Source organism: Podarcis liolepis (assembly GCF_965112155.1).
Source record: "Podarcis liolepis genome assembly, chromosome: 4".
Taxonomy (NCBI): Eukaryota; Metazoa; Chordata; class Lepidosauria; order Squamata; family Lacertidae; genus Podarcis; species Podarcis liolepis.
In genome coordinates, this window is record NC_139558.1 from 40,351,798 (window position 1) to 40,374,908 (window position 23,111).

General features: G+C 43.5%; 1 protein-coding gene across 2 annotated transcripts in view; it reads left to right on the plus strand.

Annotated features, from left to right (window-relative positions):
• The first annotated feature begins 16,234 nt into the window (after positions 1–16,234).
• EGFL6 (EGF like domain multiple 6) overlaps positions 16,235–23,111 on the plus strand; it is a 46,217-nt gene continuing 39,340 nt past the window's right edge. Inside the window, exons 1-2 of one of the 2 annotated variants that reach the window (XM_083500652.1) lie at positions 16,235–16,287; positions 19,956–20,120. In XM_083500652.1, the coding sequence (XP_083356778.1) occupies positions 20,059–20,120 (62 nt within the window). In that variant the 5' untranslated portion in view covers positions 16,235–16,287; positions 19,956–20,058. Of the gene's footprint in view, positions 16,288–19,955; positions 20,121–22,628; positions 22,759–23,111 lie in introns of those variants that run through there. The other variant, XM_083500651.1, reaches the window with a different exon arrangement.

Consider the following 23,111-nt stretch of genomic DNA (forward strand, 5'->3'; position numbering starts at 1 on the left):
TTTGGCCATGTGCAATGGCTTAGTGATAAGGTCAGGCAGGAAACACCAATTCCTGGTGCTGTTTCTTCCCTTCCCCTTTTGTTTCATCTCCCGGCCCCCACCCCAACACGTCTGAAGAAAGATAAGAGCCAATGGCATCTCTAGTCCAAGTTCCTTTTTCTTGCAGTGACCAACCAGGTGCCTGAGGGAAGCCCACATATATTTGCTCGTTTATTTAGCCTTTGTATCAATATCTTTCAGTTACAAAGCTAAGTTTCTGTATTGCCGTCTTCTTCAAAAGGGCTGCATGCATTGGGCTGAGACTGAGGGGTGGGATGTGTGTGTCTTTCATGTGTAGACATGTATGTTTTGGTAGTATGCTTAATGCTGGTGGTGTTCCTCTGAAATGAGTATTACATCCTCCTTGCAACAGAAAACAAAGACTGCAGCCTCCTCTTCCTGCTCTTATGAACCAAGCCTGATTGCATAGAAGAGTAAAGAGCGGCCCCTCCTGGCTCAAGGCACAACTCAGATTGCAACTTGAGGAGATTCCTTCCACTCCGCCCTCAACCTCTACTACGCAGCAAATGGCAGAGAAAGGCGTTTTCGAGCATGTGCAATGAACTGCATCAGTGTCAGCTTTGCGTTTGTGATTCAGCTTTGCAATTTTGATTCACCATTTAAAGCAGTTGCCAGTGTGGGATCTCATTAAAAAGATACTGTGCACATCTAATTTTGCAGGTGCAACTCTCTGCTTGGCAAGGAGTGCTGTACAGAGCTGCCAGCAAATCAATAGAACAACAACAAATGACCAGATTCACACACCAGCAGCCGGCTTCTCAGACCGAGAATTTCAGAGCCTAGGAGAATTATGTACTTCCCATTTTGACTAATCGCTTCTGGCTGCAGTGGAGTCTTTTTAAAGATGCTGAATCTGCGTTAAGCAGCAAGAGAGACACTCTGGGCAGTGCTTATGTCTACATAACAAATGAGCAAAATTCCACTATTCCTTCTAGATTTCACTTCAGCCTCATGTGCCTTTGTTTGCTGTGGGAAAATGAGCGTCGCTGCAGACATTACCTCTTCCACCAGTGCGTTGCTATGATGGAAGGAACAGCAACACCCCACTTTTTATGAAACTGTTAATGGTCGTGTCCTGTATCTTTCTTAAAATAACTTTTCATAACTTTATAAACAAGGATCATAAAAATGATAAATGATACAAATAAATAGATCAAGTCTTCTCATGTCATTTGTATGTCACAAAAATAGCACAATAAATTTGCAGTAATATCTACAACATATGGTTCATTATTAGTGGTCAATGTGTGAATTATTGGTTTGAACAAAACCAAAGGGGAAATTGGATAGATTTGACTGATAGCAGTCAAACAGAAGCCCTTGTGGTTGTTCTTAGATTAAGTATGAGTAACATTCATTTTTCCTCCTATGTTACCAGTGAAACGATATAAAGTCTTGGTGTATTGATGAATGTGGGACAGGGGTTCGAAGTGAAAATAATAATTAAAGATTAAATTTAAATTTAGATCAAACAGTTTGAGCCAAATGCTGATGCCTGGTTTTGCTCATTATCTGGACTATTAAACTAGCATATGTTATGAAATTAAACTACACTGGGCTAAAGCCATCTGATAGCACTCCGTTCAATCTACAAAGCTATTTGTGATTGCAGTCTCTTTCCCACCCTTCCAATACCATTCTGCTATAGGAAGTATCTTATGAACGGTATCCTAAACCCCAGGCACAGTGCAGTGGATAGAGGAGGGGTAAAAAGCAATGGCAGCATAACAGCTTCATGGCAGCTTCATCACCCAAGTGAACTCAGCAAGCATTTCAATTTCAAATATTATGGTTATTCTTACTTTTAGTTAGGTATTTTTATGTATTTACTTGATTTAGGGGAAACAGTTGCCCCCCTGCCCCCCAACAACATCTGGAAGGGCATGCCCTAGGCCCTCCATAGCCAGGGTTCATTGAAAAGAGAGTCATTTGCACAAATACAAGATGGGTGACACCTGGCTTGAGAGCAGTACATGTGAAAAGGATCTAGGAGTCTTGGTTGACCACAAACTTGACATGAGCCAACAGTGTGACGCGGCAGCTAAAAAAGCCAATGCAATTCTGAGCCTCATCAATAGGAGTATAGCATCTAGATCAAGGGAGGTAATAGTGCCACTGTATTCTGCTCTGGTCAGACCTCACCTGGAGTACTGTGTCCAGTTCTGGGCACCACAATTCAAGAAGGACACTGACAAACTGGAACGTGTCCAGAGGAGGGCAACCAAAATGGTCAAAGGCCTGGAAACGATGCCTTATGAGGAACGGCTAAGGGAGCTGGGCATGTTTAGCCTGGAGAAGAGGAGGTTAAGGGGTGATATGATAGCCATGTTCAAATATATAAAAGGATGTCACATAGAGGAGGGAGAAAGGTTGTTTTCTGCTGCTCCAGAGAAGCGGACACGGAGCAATGGATCCAAACTACAAGAAAGAAGATTCCACCTAAACATTAGGAAGAACTTCCTGACAGTAAGAGCTGTTCGACAGTGGAATTTGCTGCCAAGGAGTGTGGTGGAGTCTCCTTCTTTGGAGGTCTTTAAGCAGAGGCTTGACAACCATATGTCAGGAGTGCTCTGATGGTGTTTCCTGCTTGGCAGGGGGTTGGACTCGATGGCCCTTGTGGTCTCTTCCAACTCTATGATTCTATGATTCTATGATTCTATGAAAGGAAAAAGACACCATCCCCCACCCAGCGCCTTTTTTTCTGGGGGTACGCAGCGGTACGCATACCCCAAACATTTTGTGAATCTTGTACTTTTACTGTATTTATTTCCCCCGATATAAATCACTACAAAATGGTGGTTTTCTTGAGTCAAAACGAGAGTACCCCTAAACATTGTTTAAAGAAAAAAAGCACTGCCCCCACCCCATCAAAAAGATTCATATTTGCATACAATTTGCATATACTGATTGTTGTGTGTAGATGCAAAGTTATAATGATTGTAATTTAAAACGAAACATAATTCATCTCACCACAGTGTGAAAGGACTGTGATAGTGAGGACCACTGTGATCTGGTGACCTGGGTACCCGCTCAGTCTGCTACTAGCTGTAGATGGGTGGTTTGAAGGCCCCTCTCATTTCTTATGGTTCCCCATCTATAAACTGGACTTGGAAGAATCAGCCCTTCAGATAGAATACTGTCCTCTGTAATGTAGGACACATCACCACCTCAAGTAGGGGTCTCTAACAGATTACAGTTCCCTTTCAGGAAAGGAGGACAAGAGTGGTCCAAAATATTGTAGCGTGTCTCATCCAGTGTTTATCTGCTGTCGCTGAGATAGTACAGTGGTACCTCGTGTTGCGAACTGTCCCCCTTATGAATTCTTCGGGTTATGCACTCTGCTAACCCGGAAGTAGATGCCCCTTGTTGCGAACTTTGCCCCAGGATGTCAGTGGAAATTGTGCTCCGCCGGCACAGCAGCAGCGGGAGATGCCATTAGCAGAAGTGCACCTCATGTTATGAGCGGTTTCCAGTTACGAACGGACCTCCAGAACAGATTAAGTTCATAACCGGAGGTACTACTGTATATAAACAAATGGAACTTGCTGCCATCTATTGGTCTTCTTGTGGAATAGCTTTTGCCAGGCCAGTTGTTGCCCCCCCCCCCCCGCTAATAGCATACGTGCTTTGCTGTGCTATTTTATGTGCTCTAAGCAGATTAAAGATGCATATGAAGTGTGACACAAGGTTTTAATCTGTCTCTGACCACTGACTGTAAATTGGCAAAGCTAAAATAATTTGGGAAACAATTTCTAAGATGTTCTTCATAAGAAGACTTTATTGTGGGAAGGCATTATCAAGTTACAGATTACTAAAAGCATTGTTTGTTTAAGAAACATTTTTTAAATGGCTACATGAGCCTGCCACAGTAAATAAAAGACCACAATGTCATCTTACCAGTCAAGTCATGCAAATAACTGTCTGCTCCTGTTTTTGGAACACTGGTAAACACTGGCGGAGGAACGGGAGTGTGGAGGGAGCAGACGGCTCCCAGCACTATTCTGGTAGGGTGCCATTGTGCCCCCCCCCCGGGCACCCCCCGGGCATGCACCATGCATCCCCGCGCTTGCCGGGTGACACACCCCCACAGATGTCGTGCCACGCCCCCAGAACGTGTGCCACCTCCTGGGGGCGCCCCCGCCTGCTCTCCACCCCCGGTAGCGAAGCATGCAGCTTCACCACTGCTGGTAAAGAAAGCGCAGCTTGATATTCCTAAGGGATGGAAACACATTTAGTAAGATGCACACAGTGGCCATGTTCCCACTGATACATTTAAAGCATAATTTACAGCGCTAAGAACAACATGAGTTGCAGAGATACCTTTTCACAGAGAAGAACCACATCATTGATTTCACTGCATCTGTATAAACTCTGGAAGAACATCCTTCTCATGGAGAACACTGTACAGATTGCAGAAAGAGGGTATCTGAAGCTCCATGACAACTGTAGGAACCTGACACAGCTCTTTCCATATTGAGGGGCAGGGGAGGCTCTATAGAGAACCATAAAGCTATATTTGATGAAGAAAGACAAGAGAAATATCACACAAAGACTTAGGTGACAACATAATGACAGAATGGTCCCGACTAGTATGGTTAGTCATTTTAATGGAAAAACTGACACAGAAAGCGAGGCACTGAAGATCTGTCTTATTTGCTCATTTTCTCAGGTGATTTCTCACAGGGTGCCCTCAGGGTGGAATGACTCATTGTTCTCAACAGCAATCCAATGGGAGTTGCCTCCAAGTAAATCTCTCAGGTTGGAGTCACTGGCACACGATTAAGGTTACCAGACGTCCCCATTTCCCGGGGACAGTCCCCGGATTTACAAATCAGTCCCCATAGAAAATCCATTGAAGTTGAAAAGTGTCCCCAGATTCATTGAAAAAAAATCTGGTAACCTTACACTAACTGAAAAGGCACCAAGGCGAATGCCATCTGCCTGAAATTAGCCCTGGAGCTGGGGAGGCCATGCCATGGTTTATATATTACATTATAAGCACAACTGTGACTCGCCATTGGGTGTCACTCTTCTTTCAACTAACAGTAGCACAGGCGAAAGCAGAGAAAAATCATCTGGGTCCTCTCTAAAACAGTTGGAAACACTCCCTTACAAATTGGCAGGGTTGGTGTTTGGATGTGTATTGGAGATATCCTATGCCGTGCAGCGATATCAAAACCTTTCTCAGCATTTTGGTTAACATGCTCTGCTTGGGTTGTTTTGCTTCTCTCATCCTCTCCTCACTAAGGCACAGCTTGGGGTTCTAACTTTTTTCTTCTTCTGGAAGAATGTTATATATTTCACAATTCACTGAAGGGGGAAACATTCCTGGGGCATTCAGTTTTTTTGGGGAAAGCACCAGTGACTTGGGGTGTCTTTGTGGCAGTTGGTGTATTTACAGATATACCATTCACCTAGGTATGCCGAGCTAAAGAAAGGCCTCTGCCATGATCAAGGAGACTCAGAATCACTCACCAGCTATACCCCCTGCCTTCCCGGAAGAAGCCCTGTGGCAACTCCTATCAGCTCCAGCCAGCATGGCTGAAGGTTGGGGGTGATGGGAGTTGTAGTCCAATAGCAACTAGAGTCTGCCAAGTTGGGAAAGGCTGATATAAGGGTTTCTAAAGGAGGCCAGGGAGATATCAAAGGGAATACGCAGACCCCTGCCTGCCATGCAGTGGAACATTTATTATCATTTGCTACCCGCCGATGATGTATCAACCAACTATCCTCTACCATTAGCAAGCCAGACGCCCAGTAAATGACGGGTAACAAAAGTTTAGACTTATTCCCATACACCACACTGTATGGTTTACATTAGCAAAAGGAAGCTAGCAGATTACTGATGCTGTCTGCTGATTTTCCAGAGATTTGCAAGCATGGAACAGGAAACGACATTTATATGAAAAAGACTTGATGAAGGAAATCCTCCGAAGTGAGGTGTGGTTTTACATGTGAGCCATTGCACTGAATTTCCATCAACGGTGGTGCATTTGTTAGGTCTATCTCCTGAAGGAAAGAACTGCGCTTGACCCTCTAGCTTGAGCCAGAATCCAGTTCAGTTAAAGTGTTTGTGTTTAAACAATGTTTTTCTTTTTGACTTGAAAGGGACTGCACAATCTAAGGGGCAAACGCTACATGGCACACACTTCTTGGATGTGAATTTTTTTTATGTTCATTTGTTTTAAACCTTTTCTATATTTATCATTCTTGCATAATTGTTTTTACACTTGCCATTGTTTTAACTGTTTTATGTGTGTTATTATATTATAAATAGCTTTGGGATCCTCATAGGAAGTGATTCATAAAGATAAATAAATAAACTCCCATCTTTCCTGACCATTGGCCATGCTGGCTGGGGCTGATGGGAGATGGCGTCCAACAACCTCGGGGGGGGGGCTGTCTTTGCTATAGACAACTAAATTACTGACACGGTGACATTTTATTTATTATTTTGCAATTTTGCCGAAAAAGCTCAACAACTTTTCTGTCTGGATTTTCACCGCTTGAAATAATGGCAACCCTAACAGAGGCCCAAAGACAGAAAGAATTCCAAACAGCACTTGACTGCTGAGGGCGATCTGACTGTGAGAATGAAAACAGTGATGCAAAAGAATGTTACGGACAAGGGTAGCAGGAGAGCAAAACCCAACAATTTTGTTTTAAAAATGAGGAATACCCTTTCACAGGGAACTAGCACAAATGGATACAGCAGAAATTAAACTGACAAAAAAGATAAGAGGCTTTTCATTTGGGGGCCCTGAGGGAATCTAATTAACCACTTTCTAGAGAAACGGCAGCAGTGCCTCACACTGAATCCTCTGTCAGATACTTGGCAAGAAGTCAAATTGCTTTGAAAGAAATTAATGGGGAGGGAAAGCTATAATGTCTGACGATAAAGCAAACTGGCTGGCCTAAGAGCTGTAGGGCCTTTGGTTCTGGAATGCTTGAGTGCATATTGAGAGTGGACCAGTGATGAACCCTAGGATAGTGTTTACAAAAGAACACAAAGAGCATAGTCATAAATCGCCCGCTGCAGCCTGTAATTACTCAAACTCTATTGCAGCAGATTTCCTCTTCATGTGATAAGTACTACTTGAAGCCAAACTAATGAGCAATAATGACCAGAAAATTGATTGGTTGAGGTTACACCTTCTTACATTGGTGATGCAGAGATAGACTCATTTCTAACTGCGATTAAGCTACTTCCATCGTTCTGGTGTCGACTTCAGTGAGTCCATACTATAGTTTGTCCATTACGAGCTTCTTACTTTACACCCATCCTGCTGTTTAAGGTGATATCTTTGTAATCAAATAGAAGATGCTAAAAACCACAATTGCACTAGGGAGAAAAGAACCCTACCATATAGTTCACTCAACCTGGGAATGAGCTCCAGACAGACTACACTTGCCATGAAAACTATGGCTATTACATACCCTCCAACATTTCTATGATGAAAATAATGTCCATAATGACAACTTTACTATTTATACCCCACACAACTTACAGGGTTGGCCCAGCTACTCTGGGCAGCTTCCAATATATATAAAAACATAATAAAACATTTTAAAACTTCCCTATGCAAGATTGCTTTCAGATGGCTTGGGGGGTCAGATAACTCCATAGCCTCCAGCATTTCTCCAATGAAAACTGGGATGCCCTAAGGGAAAGCAGGACATTCCAGGATCAAATCATAAACTGGGACGGCTTCTCCAAATCAGGAACATCCCTGGAAAATAGGGACACTTTGAGGGTCTGCTATTATTATTACAGCAGAGGCCATGCACAAAGGCTTGTAGAGATGAAGGATAAGCAGCTTTGTGACTGCAGCTGTACACAAGAGCACAAGAAGAGCCCTTACCTATTCTTGCACGTAGTCCAACTTCCTGCTTCTTTCCACCAGTGGTCAACCAGACATCTTCAGAGGGCCCACAAGCTGGACATGAAAGCAAGATCCCTTTCCTCCCATTATTGCACCCCAGGAATGGTATCCAGAGATCTACTGCCTCTGAACCTGGAAGTTGCACATCTAGCAGCCATTGATGCTTGGGTCATCTAAGGAAGTGGCCATCACCACATCTTGTTGCAGCAAATTCTATAACCATGCATTGTGAAAAGAAGTTCTTTATTTTGTGTAACTTGAAACCATGGTTAAAGCCATTTTTTTTAGACCTGAGGGATAGCTCAGTTCGAGCCCCACATGGGGTGAAAGATTTCTGCAGTGAAGGGAGTTGCACCAGATCCTCATTGTCTCTTCCATCGCTATGATCCTCTGTAATGTGAGACACATAGCCACTCTACACCCCAGTAAAAGGCAAGAGGATGAACTCATTCTATGATAAATCAGTTTGTCTGGAGTCTAATGGATAATGCAATAACACAGAGAGCACCAAGGCTTAAGCATTTTCAGGCAGAATGTCTAGAACACCTGGAGCTGGGAGTGATGTTTGTGACTGACGATGACATTTTCCTCAGGCCTTAAATTAAAAATAACTTTGGATAATGATAAAAGTTATGAAAATGCCCTCAGACCTAATTGACAGCTATTAAATGTGCATGTGCAAGCTATTTTTGAAAGATGAAATGTTTGCTCTACATGTTGTGTCTGAATTATTTTACTGCACATTCTTAAGAAGCATTCTGTGGTTTGCCAATAGGGTAAGAAATAGAATCCCAAAGCAGACAGGCACAGAGTGTTTTAAGGAAAGAGCGGGCTTTTATGAGCTGAATCATCATTTGTTTCCTCACTCGCAGAAAGAGTTTTGGCTTGTTTTCACATTTAATCACAAGCGAGGAAATTCAATATTCTTCTACATCCATGGTCAAATAGATTGCTGAATTAAATTATTATTTGAACGGTGACTCTTTCATTTTACACCCACCAGACTGCCAATAGGTCTGGCTCAAAGACATCCCTTGGTTTCTAATGCCATTTTATCCAGGGACTTTGTTATGCTTCGAGCTAAGGCCAGTATTGTTTAATGATAAAATCCCAAATATACTTTGCAGGTATTGGCCCAGTTCACACATCATAGTAATGTTTTACTATGAAAGGTGGTGATTGCTCCCACTGTAATTCTTGACTCTGGCCTCTAAGAGAAACAAACCACAACATCTGGTGTAAAAGGTAAAGGACCCCTAGACAGTTAAGTCCAGTCAAAGGCGACTATGGGATTGTGGTGCTCATCTCACTTTCAGGCCAAGGGAGCCGACGTTTGTCCACAGACAGCTTTCTGGGTCATGTGGCCAGCATGACTAAACTGCTACTGGTGCAACGGAACACCGTGGCGTAAGTCAGAGTGCACAGAAACACCGTTTACCTTCCCGCCACAGCCGTACCTATTTATCTACTTGCGTTGGTATGCTTTTGAACTGCTAGGTTGGGAGGAGTGGGGACAGAGAAACAGGAGCTCACCGTGTCACGGGGATTCGAACCGCCAACCTTCTGATTGGCAAGCCCAAGAGGCTCAGTGGTTTAGACCACAGCACCACCCGCGTCCGCATCTGGCTTAGTGTTACATCTGAACCAGGGATTGTTCTTTAGCTTGCTTTATCAAATCATGATTGGCAAGTCAAGAACAAATCTCAGCTGAACATCATGGTTTGTTTCACTTCAAACAGACCCTAGTTCACACAAAGGCAGGGATCGTGTTTTCTTCTTCCCATTGGCCAGAAGAAAGGAGTGAAGCAGGAGCCATCTGGTTATTGGGATGTACAAACACTGCCCAATGTAGGTTGATGACTGGCTTCTTAGTCATCACATCTCCCCAGTATATTGCTCTAGAACTTGAAGCCTGCTGTCCTAATCACATGTACATGGAATTGAGTCCTACTGAACTGATAGGTCTTATAAATGTTTTTTTGCTAAAATGTGGGGAATGGATAAGCTAACTTTGCCTGTTTTTAAAGAGCCCACATCCTCCCACTAAAAAATATTATTACAGCCTGGATTAGATATTTTCCTGTCAATCTTAAGATTTATGAAAGAAGTCTCTAATAAATCATTTCAATAGGATGGTGAATAATTTCAGTGTAATAATTCAGTGACCGGATCATCTCCTCCTAGCAAGATACACATGGTAAACCTTAAGAAGTTGGAGAAAAGCCAGATAGACAAACTTTACAACAGGTAGACAGAGGGGGAAATAAACTGATTGTTGCCATTTACTCATGTGTAATAATAATAATAATAATAAATTTTATTTATATCCCGCCCTCCCCAGCCGAAGCCGGGCTCAGGGCGGCTAACAACAATAAAACTGTACTAAATCAGACTTTCACAATTATACTGGAAACAAGAGCAGAAATGGATTTTCATGGTGATAGTTACAGTGCAAAACCATAAACTACTGTTACCACTGTTGCAAGAAATTCATCAAGATGTCCCTGAATACAAAGTGATTTGTCCTTTATTCTGCAAAATACATCACTTTTATGAGAACCTAGCAAATGATTCTGAAGAACATGTCCAAGCATAGTTTTGCAAATTTCCTTTTAACAATTGCTAGCTCCTTCCAATGAACTGCTTAGTGCTCACCCAAGTTTGTTTGTTTGTTTTTTAAGCTGTTTGGGGAATTTGGTGCAAGAGACATGATACTGAGGGGCCAATGATAAGATGGTGAGGGTCTCATTACCATTAGACACCATAACTAAAAAAATACCTGTCTGTTATAACTGCTCTGGTGTCCTGCACATAATACATAATGAAAACAAAATCAAACAAATAATTCCCCCTCCTAAAGATAACGTAAAGGGACCCCTGACCATTAGTTCCAGTCGTGACCAACTCTGGGCTTGTGGCGATCATCTCGCTATATTGGCCAAGGGAGCCGGCGTACAGCTTCTGGGTCATGTGGCCAGCATGACTAAGCCACTTCTGGCAAACCAGAGCAGCACACAGAAACGCCGTTTACCTTCCTGCCAGAGTAGTACCTATTTATCTACTTGCACTTTGACGTGCTTTCGAACTGCTAGGTTGGCAGGAGGAGGGACCGAGCAACAGGCGCTCTCCCCGTTGCAGGGATTCAAACCACCGACCTTCTGATCGGCAAGTCCTAGGCTCTGTGGTTTAACCCACAGCGCCACCCACATCCCATTCCCCCTCCTAGGTAAGGGTAAAGGTACCCCTGCCCGTACGGGCCAGTCTTGACAGACTCTAGGGTTGTGCGCTCATCTCAGTCTAGAGGCCGGGAGCCGGGCCATCCGCAGACACTTCCGGGTCACGTGGCCAGTGTGACATCGCTGCTCTGGCGAGCCTGCACCAGTGCAGCACACGGAACGCCATTCCCCCCCCCCTACTACACGTTTAAAGGGGCATGAGATGTCAATCGGCCAAAGTCTGTGTCTGTTGGAATTGTTTTTAGAAGTTTTAATGGTTTTATCATTTATGTGTTTGCTACCCTGGGCTCCTTTGGGAGGAAGGGTGGAACATAAATTCAGTCACCATCATAATCTCCATCACCACCACCACCACCACCTAGGATGCCAGTTGTATTATTTCTTTACAAAGAAGAAGGGATGGTTGAAAGTAAATGGCTTTGACATAGAGGAAACATGAGTGGACTTTGTATCTGCTGGGAATGGAGTGGCCGTCTTTGTAATGAGATGAGAGGAGGGTTGTTATAAAAAGTTTTCATGTTCTTTCTTATTATGATGCAGCCAATTTAATACCAAATCTTAATAATATAATGGGGGGGAGGATTTCTAAAGCATTTTTAATTCCAGAATTGTTTTCAAGTGCTCGGGAGGTAAAATTAAACCACTGTAATGGGTTTTCAGTCTCACATTGAAAAAAATGGCTTCATGGCCATACTATGGAGCTTTGAAGTCTTATTGCCGCTCAATTCATGACTTTAAAGGCCCTAGTACAGCAGCCACTTAAATGTTACATTAAATTGCTACCCATGGCGAAGCAACTACAGTATAATGGCTCACCACCTAGACCAAAAGCTTTATTCATGAAGCTGCAGATCAGGAAACATCTGAAGGCACATGGGGGAAATCACCTGATCCAATGAGGTGAACTGGTGCCTGATCAGCTGTCCATGCGGTGACCGCTGCCATGTGGAATAGTTTAAATAAGATTGTAATGAAAACATACCAAACCATATATTACATTAAAAGAAATGTGTTGACCTTCAAGACAAAATTCATGTGTTTATGAATTCATTTAGCACTATCAAGGTAGGTGGAACTTTTCATGGCATGAAACTGCATATAAGGACATTTGACAAAGCTAGCATCTGTGATCATGATTTGAGCGTGAAAATATCCCACAATTTCCATCTTGTGTGCTAATGATTCAGCCTTGGCTTCATCTTTGAAGTGGTTGATCTAGAAAGAAGCAACTGATCAGGGTGGGTGGGTTAACTTTTGCAAGAACAAGACTGCTGTAATATTTAGGACTACTATTTATTTTTTATTTTTAGAGGGATCTACAAGGCAAAGAAATAATAATAGTCAAATCCACAAAGGCCTTTCAAGCTAATCACATTGTCAGATGCAACTGTATAGCCTTTGGAGAATGAGTTTTAAAAAAAACCACACAAGTATGCAGATTTGCCTTTTAACTGTGAATGAGAGCAGAGGATTAAGTATATGAAATGAAGTTTTTAATGTTCAAAGTCTTGAAAAGTTATTCGTATTTCAAGCATATTTAATTACAATGTAAAGCATTTAGGAAACTGTAAGAAAATACGTTCTGAGTGTGGATTATTGGAATGCAGGTTCCTATTTCCCCAAAGCAAAAGGGTCTGACAGAGGAAACACACCACCTGATGGGAAATTATTACACTTAATGCACACACCCTTCTGGCAATCATCTTCAAAGCATTTTCTAGCTGCAATCACACTGAAATTGCTGGGCTATGTTGCTGTTCTCATAACTCCAGATGGGAATTGTAGTCCAAAATGTCTGGAAGGGACCAGGTTGGGTTAAGGGTGGTCTAAGTTGAGCATGAAAGCTTAGAACTGGCAGATGTGTGACCTGTGGCAATTACTATTCTTTGTACAGTGGAACCATGGAAATCGAACGCCTGTAAACTCAAACATTTTGGCTTCCGAATGATCAAAAAAAGGAAGTGATTGTTCCAGTTTTTGAATGATTTTTGGAAGCCAAACGTCCAGCGTGGCTTCCGTGGCTTCCGATTGGCTGCAGGACGCTCCTGCATGGCTCAGAAGCCACGCCTTGGAAGGTGAACATTTTAGAAGTCGAACAGAGTTCTGGAACAGATTCCGTTTGACTTCCAGAGTATGTCTGTACTTCGTTTCTAGTTCTGCATTTCAGTTTGGAGTGGTGGGGATATGTCATCATTAACTCAATGGCTGCATACATATCCTGATCTATTTGTACAAAGTTTGTGGGGAGATTAGATGACACCAGCTATTTGCAAAGCATTCATTTCGATTTGTTTATAGGGACGTCATACAATGTTCCTTCAATCAAGCATTATAACACACTTTCCAGTGCATTTCCCCATAACTTTCTTTATCACAAAAAGTATGATCTTGTGGTTTTTTGGGGGGTGGGGAGATTTGTTGCCAAATCAAGTTTAATTGTGCAGCCTGAATTTGGATGGAATGCTTCCCAAAACTAGCAACTCTCTGGAAGGACCCTTACTCTCTGCATGTCCCACTTGGATGAAATGGGGAACAGGGTGTGGGTGGCATTTTGATGGAGATGCCATTGGGTGGATGCTGTGAAAAGCTTCCATTCATGAGTAGCAACAAACCCATGATAAACTCACATGTGGAAGCACTCCCAGTGTGGAAGCAGCCCCAGTACAAATTGCTGTCCTGTTATTAAGTCTGCTATAAAGCGAAGGAAGCTTTTGCTTAGCTAAATTACCCTGGGATTCTTCATGGCCTTGAGAATAACTATTAGTACAGGCACAATGATTTTCTTGCTGATTGCCAAGGCAACACTTAAATATGGCTCTTTGGAACAACTCTCTGCTAACTTTCAGGATATCCCTGGTATGTTGATGGATGGAGTGTGAGAACTGGGTTTCATTTAAATTGCAAGATGAGAATGATTACTGTAACTTGCAATAAACATTCTTCTCTGGAAGGCATGGAAGGAAGACATTCAATCCTCCCTCCCCCAGGATCCCACTTTAATTTGCTTCCCCTTTCTTCTCCTCTTCCCACCAACAAGGTTTACAGTACTTCAGTTTAAATAAGTTATATATAGACCACACTTATAATTCTATTCCAGTTTTAAGGTGCCTTCTAAGTCCACAAGCAAGGTGTTCTGAAGGAGGTTGAAGTTGTGGGTTAGACAAGAGAAATGAATAACCCATAGCTATCCTAAAGCATCATTTGGAAGCTATCATTAGCCATTTTAAAAGATGTTGTATGACAAGAGTTGAGGCACCGCAGTTGACTGAATATTTCTGTCTGCTCTGCATCATTAGTGAAGCAGTCAGTCATGTAGTTTCACATGTTAGTTTTGGCATACAAAGCATGTACAAGCTGAATTCCAGAATCAGAATAGCCAAGAATGCACACCGCAAGAAGCAATTTCCCCCGTACATTTTTGTTTTTTTTAGGCAGGCCACTTAAAACTGAGCAGTTTAGATTAGTTTAGTGATATCAAATGTCTTCTGTGTTAAATGAACATATTCAGCGTTTTCAAACAGGATGAGCCAAAAAACCATTTTCTGTGGGTCTTATATTATTTCATCCCCATCAAACAAGAAAATAACAGGAAAAGTCTATGTGCAAGCATAAGATTGAAAGGTGTCAGAACAGGGTGACCAGCTATTTAAATAGCTTAGGAACATATCACAAACTCATTGACCTGGTCACTTTCAGAAGAGTTGGGGGGTGGGGTGGCAATCCACACCCCAGGCAAACAAAATGTAATCAGTCCCCCAAGGAAAATAATGGTTTTCAGCATAGCATACAGACCTAAATAAAGGAAAGTAAACCTATATGGGAAATGACCTGGATTTGTTCAATTTACATTTCCTGGTTTCCTGTTATTCTTTTTCACATGGTGCTGTTTTATTCATTACCAGCACACCTGGGAGCTAGAGCTCAATCAAACAATCAGGACTAAATGCAAACTGGCACTGGAATTTATTTGTTTTGTTATGGTAGTTGTGTGGTTTCTTGTTTTTTTTGTTTTTAAAGCCATTCCTAGATCATGACCCGAGATACAATTTTTAAGCCGAACAGTGCTGCTTCTGGGAAAGAGATTTTCTCCACAGGAAAGCAGTCTCTTAAAGAGCAAGAAATGCACTACGTAAAAGGAGTCCCTGCAGGGGAAATTTTGGGCCTGTCTCTCCATGTGTGCAAGTGTCATGGACCAAGGCTGCTTTCATAAAAGCTGTGCTTGCACATAGTTCTAAGCCGTGGTTTAGCATTAACAAGGACAAGGTGCAATAAGCCTCAGGCTCCCACAGCTATATGGAGGAGTTTGGAAACTTTCATTCTGCTTTAGATTAACCACAGTTTCACATTACACCCAAACCCTAAACTGTGGCTAATCTTAATCATGTTTTGCTGAAACAAGCTAGCTTTCTAAGATACGGTTGGCTTTTTTCAATCGGCCATAGTTATGGCAAACCACAGTTTATCCAGGTTTGAACATCACAACAAGTTGTAGTTTATCTAACTTGGAAGGTAAGCTTCCAAACTTCTCCTCATGGAGCCACTGGAGGAGAGAACAGGGGAAGCGCATGAGCCCAAAGTGAAAACACCTGTCTGTGGCTAATCTAGATGCCTTCCCCTTCCACCCCACATTAACAGGAATGAATGCAACCATTGCAGATCTCTGAGCAGAGGTGTTGTATGCTGTGGTGGTGATGCGGTCCCTCAGAATTTCACCAGAGTGCTGGAGTGGAGCCTCTCTCTGACTGACTCCTAAGACAGCTAGCCAGAGGCTGGTGGAGCAACACAGGGAGGGAAAATAACAGGAGCTGTTTCTGAGGGAGTTAGTTAGTTAGGGCTTGATTTGAGATGGGAAATAGGGATTAGGATTGGGTTTGTCTGAGGGAAAACTGGTTCTGATTTAAGGTGAACAACCACACTATCTATAGCAAGAGGAAAAAGCCTTGCAGTTTACAGCTATGAAGACCCGGCTGAGTGCCTGGGGAAAGTATACAGACAGGAGTTAACCAGAGGGCTGAGTCTGAGCAAGGAAAGGTAGAACCTGTGGGAATACAGACAACCTGGGTCTCATTCTAGCCAGGAAAAGAAGACTCCCAAACCAGTAACCAGGGGTGAGGCGATCCCCTGGGTCTGTTGTATTCATTAGAAAACCTCAGGAGTAGGATTGTTAAGAGAGTGGGTAACTGACAAACAGTACCCCTTTGCTTGTGAACCAAATTAATAAACTGTGTTAAAAGCATTGACCTGTAGTATCTGCTTGAACTAAGGACCTAGAAACGAGTAACAGAAACGGAAGTGTAACAACTGATTTTGAGTAAAGGGAGTTTAAGAGAATATGTGCCTGTGTTTAAGCCTCTGGCATCTTTATATTTAGTTTAAATAATAAGATAACTTCTACCTGAAAGAACACGTCTCCTGACCCAACTTTGTTTCACCAACTTCCTGGGTTGTTGTTTTTTAAATAAAACTGTCCTTGTTTGACCAACTCCTGCCTGAGACTCCCTGAATCACAATTTACCTCACAAAAGACCCCTAGCCTGTGGTAAACAGTAGGCATTCATTTAATTGGTGTACCGTGAGGTGGCCCACTATGTTTAATGGGGGGGAGCAGTTAGCAGGGTGAGCCTACATATGCTGACAAGGCCTCACTCCTAGCAGCAATCATGGTGCAGCATTCTGCACCAACTGCATATCAAACACAAGGGAAGCCCAGCATAAAACACATGGCAGTAATCATGCCTTGAAGTAAACCAGCGCATGAACTACTGTGGCAAGGCTTTCCCAGTCTGGGAATAGCCGTAGCTGTCAAACCAGCTGCAGTTGGTAAAAAGCACTTCTGGAGCCAGAATCACCCCTAAAGTGCTAACCTGCTCCTTCAGGAGGAGTGCAAGATCTGTCAAGCATTTGAGGGTGGTCCAAAGACTATAGGCACTAGCAGATTTTTAATTATTATTATTTTACTTTAATGTACCTTTTTCCCAGAAACTGGAAGTCAAATGGGTGTTTTCCAACTTGCCCTGTATATATTTCCCCCCAGATATGTGGCTTTACTGTGCTCAGTGTTCACTCAGGAAAAAACACTTTAATTAAAATATCAATTAGTTATTGGGGCCTATGCAAAAAGCGATGCCTTTAGGACTGGAATGTGTGCAAGAGGGAGAGATCCCCGCTAAGAAACTTGTGGGCACGCTACCAAGCGCTGTGGGAAATGGCGAGCAAAGTTACCAGACGTTGAGAGGCAGGAGGAGAGAAATAATGAGGCACTTCAAGGAAAAGAGCAGGGAGGTCTTGCTTCTGTCAGGGGTGGTGGGTTGAGGCTAAGCTTGAAAAGTCCTTAATGAATCCAGTAGTTGTTTTCTACATTAGGCACCGAGGGGGACAAAAAAAGAGAGAGATGTTTATAAATAGCCACCTGGAAGGCAGAGCCAAGCAAAGCAAGGAATGGGTGGAAGAGGAAACCTGTGACTAGAAAGGGTTAACGTTCTGCAGCCCACACAATTGCGGGTAAGCGGGGAGCCCTTTAGATGGAACACTTTATTATATTGTGTCCCACACAATATGTATGAACAGTGTGTGGCAATGCTTCTGACTGAACCTTCATTGACTGGCTCTTAGGAAGCAGCCCCTTCTCAACGGTGTGTGTTGTGGGCCTGTTCAGCTGGACTGCCGTTATACTGACCCTGATATTGGTTGGCTTGTGGTTGTGAGTGACATGATGCCGGTGATATAACCTACCTGTCCCCTAAAGCGCTAGTTTGCTAGCAGTCACCGGGGCTAGGTTCAAATCATAAATCATCATCACAGAGGAGAAAGAGACAGCAGGCTGTGCAAATGAAGGATATGTCCTGCAGGGAATCAGTTATGACACCTATGCTATTCTGTATCTACGCAAAACTGCAGGGACAGGTTGTCCATGGATTTGAGGTGTGTTGCCATCACCAGGTGACACCGAACTTTATTTCTTTTTTTCTTCTAACACCAGTGAAACTGTTGAGGCTTTAAATCAGTGCATCTAGTGCCTTAGTGATGGCCAGGGTACTTGGATGGCTTTAAAAAATAATTATGACAAATTCATGGAAGATAAGGCTATTAATTGCTACTAGTTATGATGGCTATGCTCTACCTTCACTGCTTTATGTCTCTAAATATCAGTTGCTTCAGTGGTGCTGTGTGTGTAAATGAGCTTTGATAATTGAAAGTTTTTTGGTGCGTGGTATTTCTGCTTTTCTGAAAGAGTACTTAACCATGTACATTGCAGTGAAAAACTACTCAGGGCACCTTCCTTCTCTCCCTCCCTGATTCTGGGATGGACATTCTTTTTCCATCCCGTCTCTGCAATTTTAAAGACCATTTTTTAAAAGGCAGCTAACAGCATGATCCCAGATTCCACTACACAGCAGTATAATGAGAGCACAAGATCCAGCATGTCAGTTCCATTGTTCAGCATTACAGAGCTGTCCCCATTCCCTGTGCAGGAACCGTGGCAATTAACAGGACTGTATTGCTGTACACAGCACTTAGGACAGGGGACCTTTGGCTCTGGCCCACCGGCAAGAGATAAAGGCCGGACTTGCACCATGCATTTAAAGTGGTACCATACCACTTTAAACAGATATGGCTTCCCCCAAAGAATCCTGGTGCAGTTTGTTATAGGTGCTGAGAGCTGTTGTTGTTGTTGTTTAGTTGTTTAGTCGTGTCTGACTCTCCGTGACCCCATGGACCAGGGCACGCCAGGCACTCCTGTCTTCCACTGCCTCCCGCAGTTTGGTCAAACTCATGCTGGTAGCTTCGAGAACACTGTCCAACCATCTCGTCCTCTGTCGTCCCCTTCTCCTTGTGCCCTCCATCTTTCCCAACATCAGGGTCTTTTCCAGGGAGTCTTCTCTTCTCATGAGGTGGCCAAAGTACTGGAGCCTCAGCTTCAGGATCTGTCCTTCCAGTGAGCACTCAGGGCTGATTTCCTTAAGAATGGGTAGGTTTGATCTTCTTGCAGTCCGTGGGACTCTCAAGAGTCTCTTCCAGCACCATAATTCAAAAGCATCCATTCTTCGGCAATCAGCCTTCTGCTGAGAGCTGTTAGGATACCCCTATTCTCCTCACAGAGCTGCAATTACCAGAGTGGTTTAAAAATCAATCTCTCTTCCCAGGAAACTCTGGGAATTGGAGCTCTATTAGGAGAACAGGGATATTCTAACAACTTTCAGCATCCTTAACAAACTACAGTTCTCAAGTTCTTTGGGGGGAGCCAGGGGGCATAGCTAGCTGCTTGGGCGCCCGGGGCGGCGTGCACACCCTGAGCCCAGGGTGAACTACAGCTGGGGGGGGTGGCGGTGGGCAGACACAAGCCCCACACTGCCCTTTTGGGCAGTGCGGAGCTTGCAGGCGCTTGAGCCACTGTATCACTCCCAGGAGAGATGCGTGGCTTGGGCATGTTGCAGGCCCCAGGCTTCTGGGCTGCAGGCCTCTGCTCTATTGACTGACTGTATGCCAAAGTTTCTATTGTGCGCAGCTCACAAAATGCTCCTTTCCCTAAGCCCTTGCCAGTTTTGCTGCCTGCCTCTTTCTTCACACTTGCCCAGGCTGCCTACTTATTGCAGGAATGGGAAATGTCTGCTGCCATCCGAATGCTGATAGGACTTCAATTCCCATCATCCCCAGACAGGATAATGGGAGTTGTAGTTCACCAACATCTGGATGGCCACATGTTCCCCGGTCCTGATATACTGGGTACTGGCCTCAACTTGTCTCTCTGACCTATGGTTTTTGCTTTCCTCCTCAGTCAGATACTTTGGCTCAGCCAGCTTGTTGAAAAAGGGCCAGCGCTGAGGAGACACAGATCTCTCCACTCTCATCCAGGGAGGCCCTGACTGACCCCGCATGGGATGGAGTGCCAGATCCCTTCTTCTGTCAGACAGACAGAGAGAGAGGTTCAAGCTCGCCATTAGTAAGGTTTAAGTTTCAAAGGGGGTTGAGTTATGGGACAATCAGTTAACATGAAGCACATTAACCTTGCCAGAGCACAGCTATACATTACAGGCCTCTTTCATGTTTAAATATCATGGAATGATGTTCAAAGGAAGTTAAGAAGGCTACATTTCATTGTAGTAATATATGGGAAAACAGATAGGCAAATAATAATAATAATAATCATCATCATCATCATCATCATCTACCCAAACATGGATTTTCCATGTTACAGAGTGACTTTAGAATACGAATGAATGAATATGAATGAATGAACACACACAGAGAGAGAAACAGTGGTGGTGGTGGTGGGGAGGCAAGAGTGACAGAAATCTAGGCAAACCATGTCCAGAGCAATGAATTAATACTTTCCAAAATTCCTAGCGAAAGCCATGTACAAGTCTTTTCTTTCATTCATTCAAAAAAGCATTGGGAAGATCCCAAGAGGATGGGTGGCTTACAGAAAAAATAATTGAAAATAATAATGTGGGGGTGAATAGAAGTTCAAATAAGGAGGGTGGGCATTATATGCTGGGTTCTACACAAACCAGTTTCTCTCCTGGGGGAAATAGCAGCTGGAGGAGGTTTGTTTTTGTCAGGACTGTGTGGCGAGGGTTAACCCCTCCACACTGTATGCCACGGTGCTGATCCTGAATAGGACAGCCTGTGGCTGTTATTTAAACAGGAGGAACTGGGTACTTTAAATGCAATCATGCATTTAGCATATAGCCTAGTTTGGCCCTGGAGGATTTCATTTACAAATCCTTAAAGCCTGAACATCCTCCCCTTCCTTGTATGACCTGTAGACACAATGCAAAGGAATAGGCAGGAAAAGCATTGAAGAATATAATGCAAACTCCATCTAATCCCAAAGGGGCTTTCACTAGAGTTCAAGCTTTATTGATACAGTAAGAAAATACCAGGAGAAGAGACAGTCCTTGGTGTGTCCTTAGGGATTTGTGGGCAGGTAGGTCTCAGTGCACCAATAACATTTCAATTCAATGGAGATGTGTGCTTGAATGCATCCACAGCCTTTGCTAGAGATAATCCTAGTACTGGAAACTTATGCTGCATTCAGTCTCTGGGATGGAAGCGAAAGGCAATTTCCCAGAGAATTTCTTGCCATGTCAGCAGTGCAGAACACAAAATTGCACTTTTTTTTTTGTCCTGCTAGTTTGGAACGAAGACACATGCAGCAATCCTGTTGTCATCAGCCAAATTCTTCTCCATTGACACAACACAGTTAATATTAAAAGCTGATCCCATTCTGAGAAGCAATTGGCTGTCATTCAAATGCCTGGTGGTAAAGAAAGGTTTTTGACTGGTGCTGGAATAAATTCAGAATTGTCCCAGGCAGACGTCACTAGGGAGAGCCACTAAGAAAGCCCTCTCCTTCCTTGTCACTCTCCAAATTTATTTCAGATGAGGCACCTGTAGGTGAGCTAAGGATCTGAGCAGACCTGCAGAAGAGGTATTCCTTAAGGTACAGAGGTCCCAAGCCTAATGCTGTAGACTCTGTCGCAGTTAACAGGGCGGATCTCTGCACTGAACATTGTTCTAATAGCACACATACAGACTTATTCTGAAAATAAGGCACCCGAGTACAAATGTCCTAAGAGAAGAAAGTGCCACAGGAAATATAGCAATGTTGGTATCCATGCAAGTTGAGATACTTAAATGAGGTGAAAGGGAAACAAGGGGCTGGTGCAGGTATACCCTGATCTCTACGTTATTTAAGGAGATTTGATTTTTGGTAGGATTAAACTACATCTTGGCAAAATTCAAATGGCACAATTCAAGTTGTGTGACAAACCCGCTTCCCCCAAAATCAGACCTGTTGTGACAAGTCAGTCATGGGGAAAGCAATGGAATGTTTGGGATAACAATTGCTCAGTGTGACATCATATAACTTTTCCCAACATCACAACGACTGCTCAATAAATTGCTGGCATTGCCTAACCACCTCACAAACTTCATGCAAACAAATCAGGATGAATGCTCAATAAAGGAGTCACTTGGAAAAGACTTCAGACATAAGCTCAGCGGTTCGAATCCCTGCGATGGGGTGAGCTTCCGTTGCTCGGTCCCAGCTCCTGCCCACCTATAGCAGTTCGAAAGCACGTCCAAGTGCAAGTAGATAAATAGGTACCGCTCTGGCAGAAAGGTAAACGGCATTTCCATGCGTTGCTCTGGTTCACCAGAAGCGGCTTAGTCATGCTGGCTACATGACCGGGAAGCTGTACGCAGGCTCCCTCGGCCAACAAAGCGAGATGAGCGCCGCAACCCCAGAGTTGTCCGTGACTGGACCTAATGGTCAGGGGCCCCTTTACCTTTTTAAGGCAGTCCAGACTATTTGAGCAGTATATGCACCTTATGCTCAAAGCACATGACTTCCCCCAAGGAATCTTGGGAACTGAAGTTCATCCTGCACAGAGCTACAACTCTCAGCACTCTTAACGAACTACAGCTCCCAGGATCCTTTGGGAGAAAGTCATGCGCACCAACTCTCCAGGGTCTGCGGCGACGAAAGGTACCTTGGCCCTTTTTAACTTCGGATGCCACGGGCTGAACTTGGGACCTTCTGCATCACTAGAGTCCAGTTTTTGGAATGGCAGCAGGTCAGGTTCCCCTTGCACCCGCCGCCAAAAATAAAAAATAAAACTGCATATCTATTACTGTCCCAATAGGGATCTGAAGAAGTGTGCATGCACACGAAAGCTCATACCAAGAACTAACTTAGTTGGTCTTTAAGGTGCTACTGGAAGGAATTTTTTTATTTTGACTATGGCAGACCAACACGGCTACCTATCTGTAACTGTCCCAAGTAATATGAGCGACGCTTTATTCCCGAAAACCCCTTACCCATTTTGATTGTTATGGTCAATGCTTGTCTCGCATTTGCTTGTTTCTCATTTGTTAATTACCTGATCTCTTGTCTGGGGACACCCAAGCTGGAGGTGCATAAAGCTGC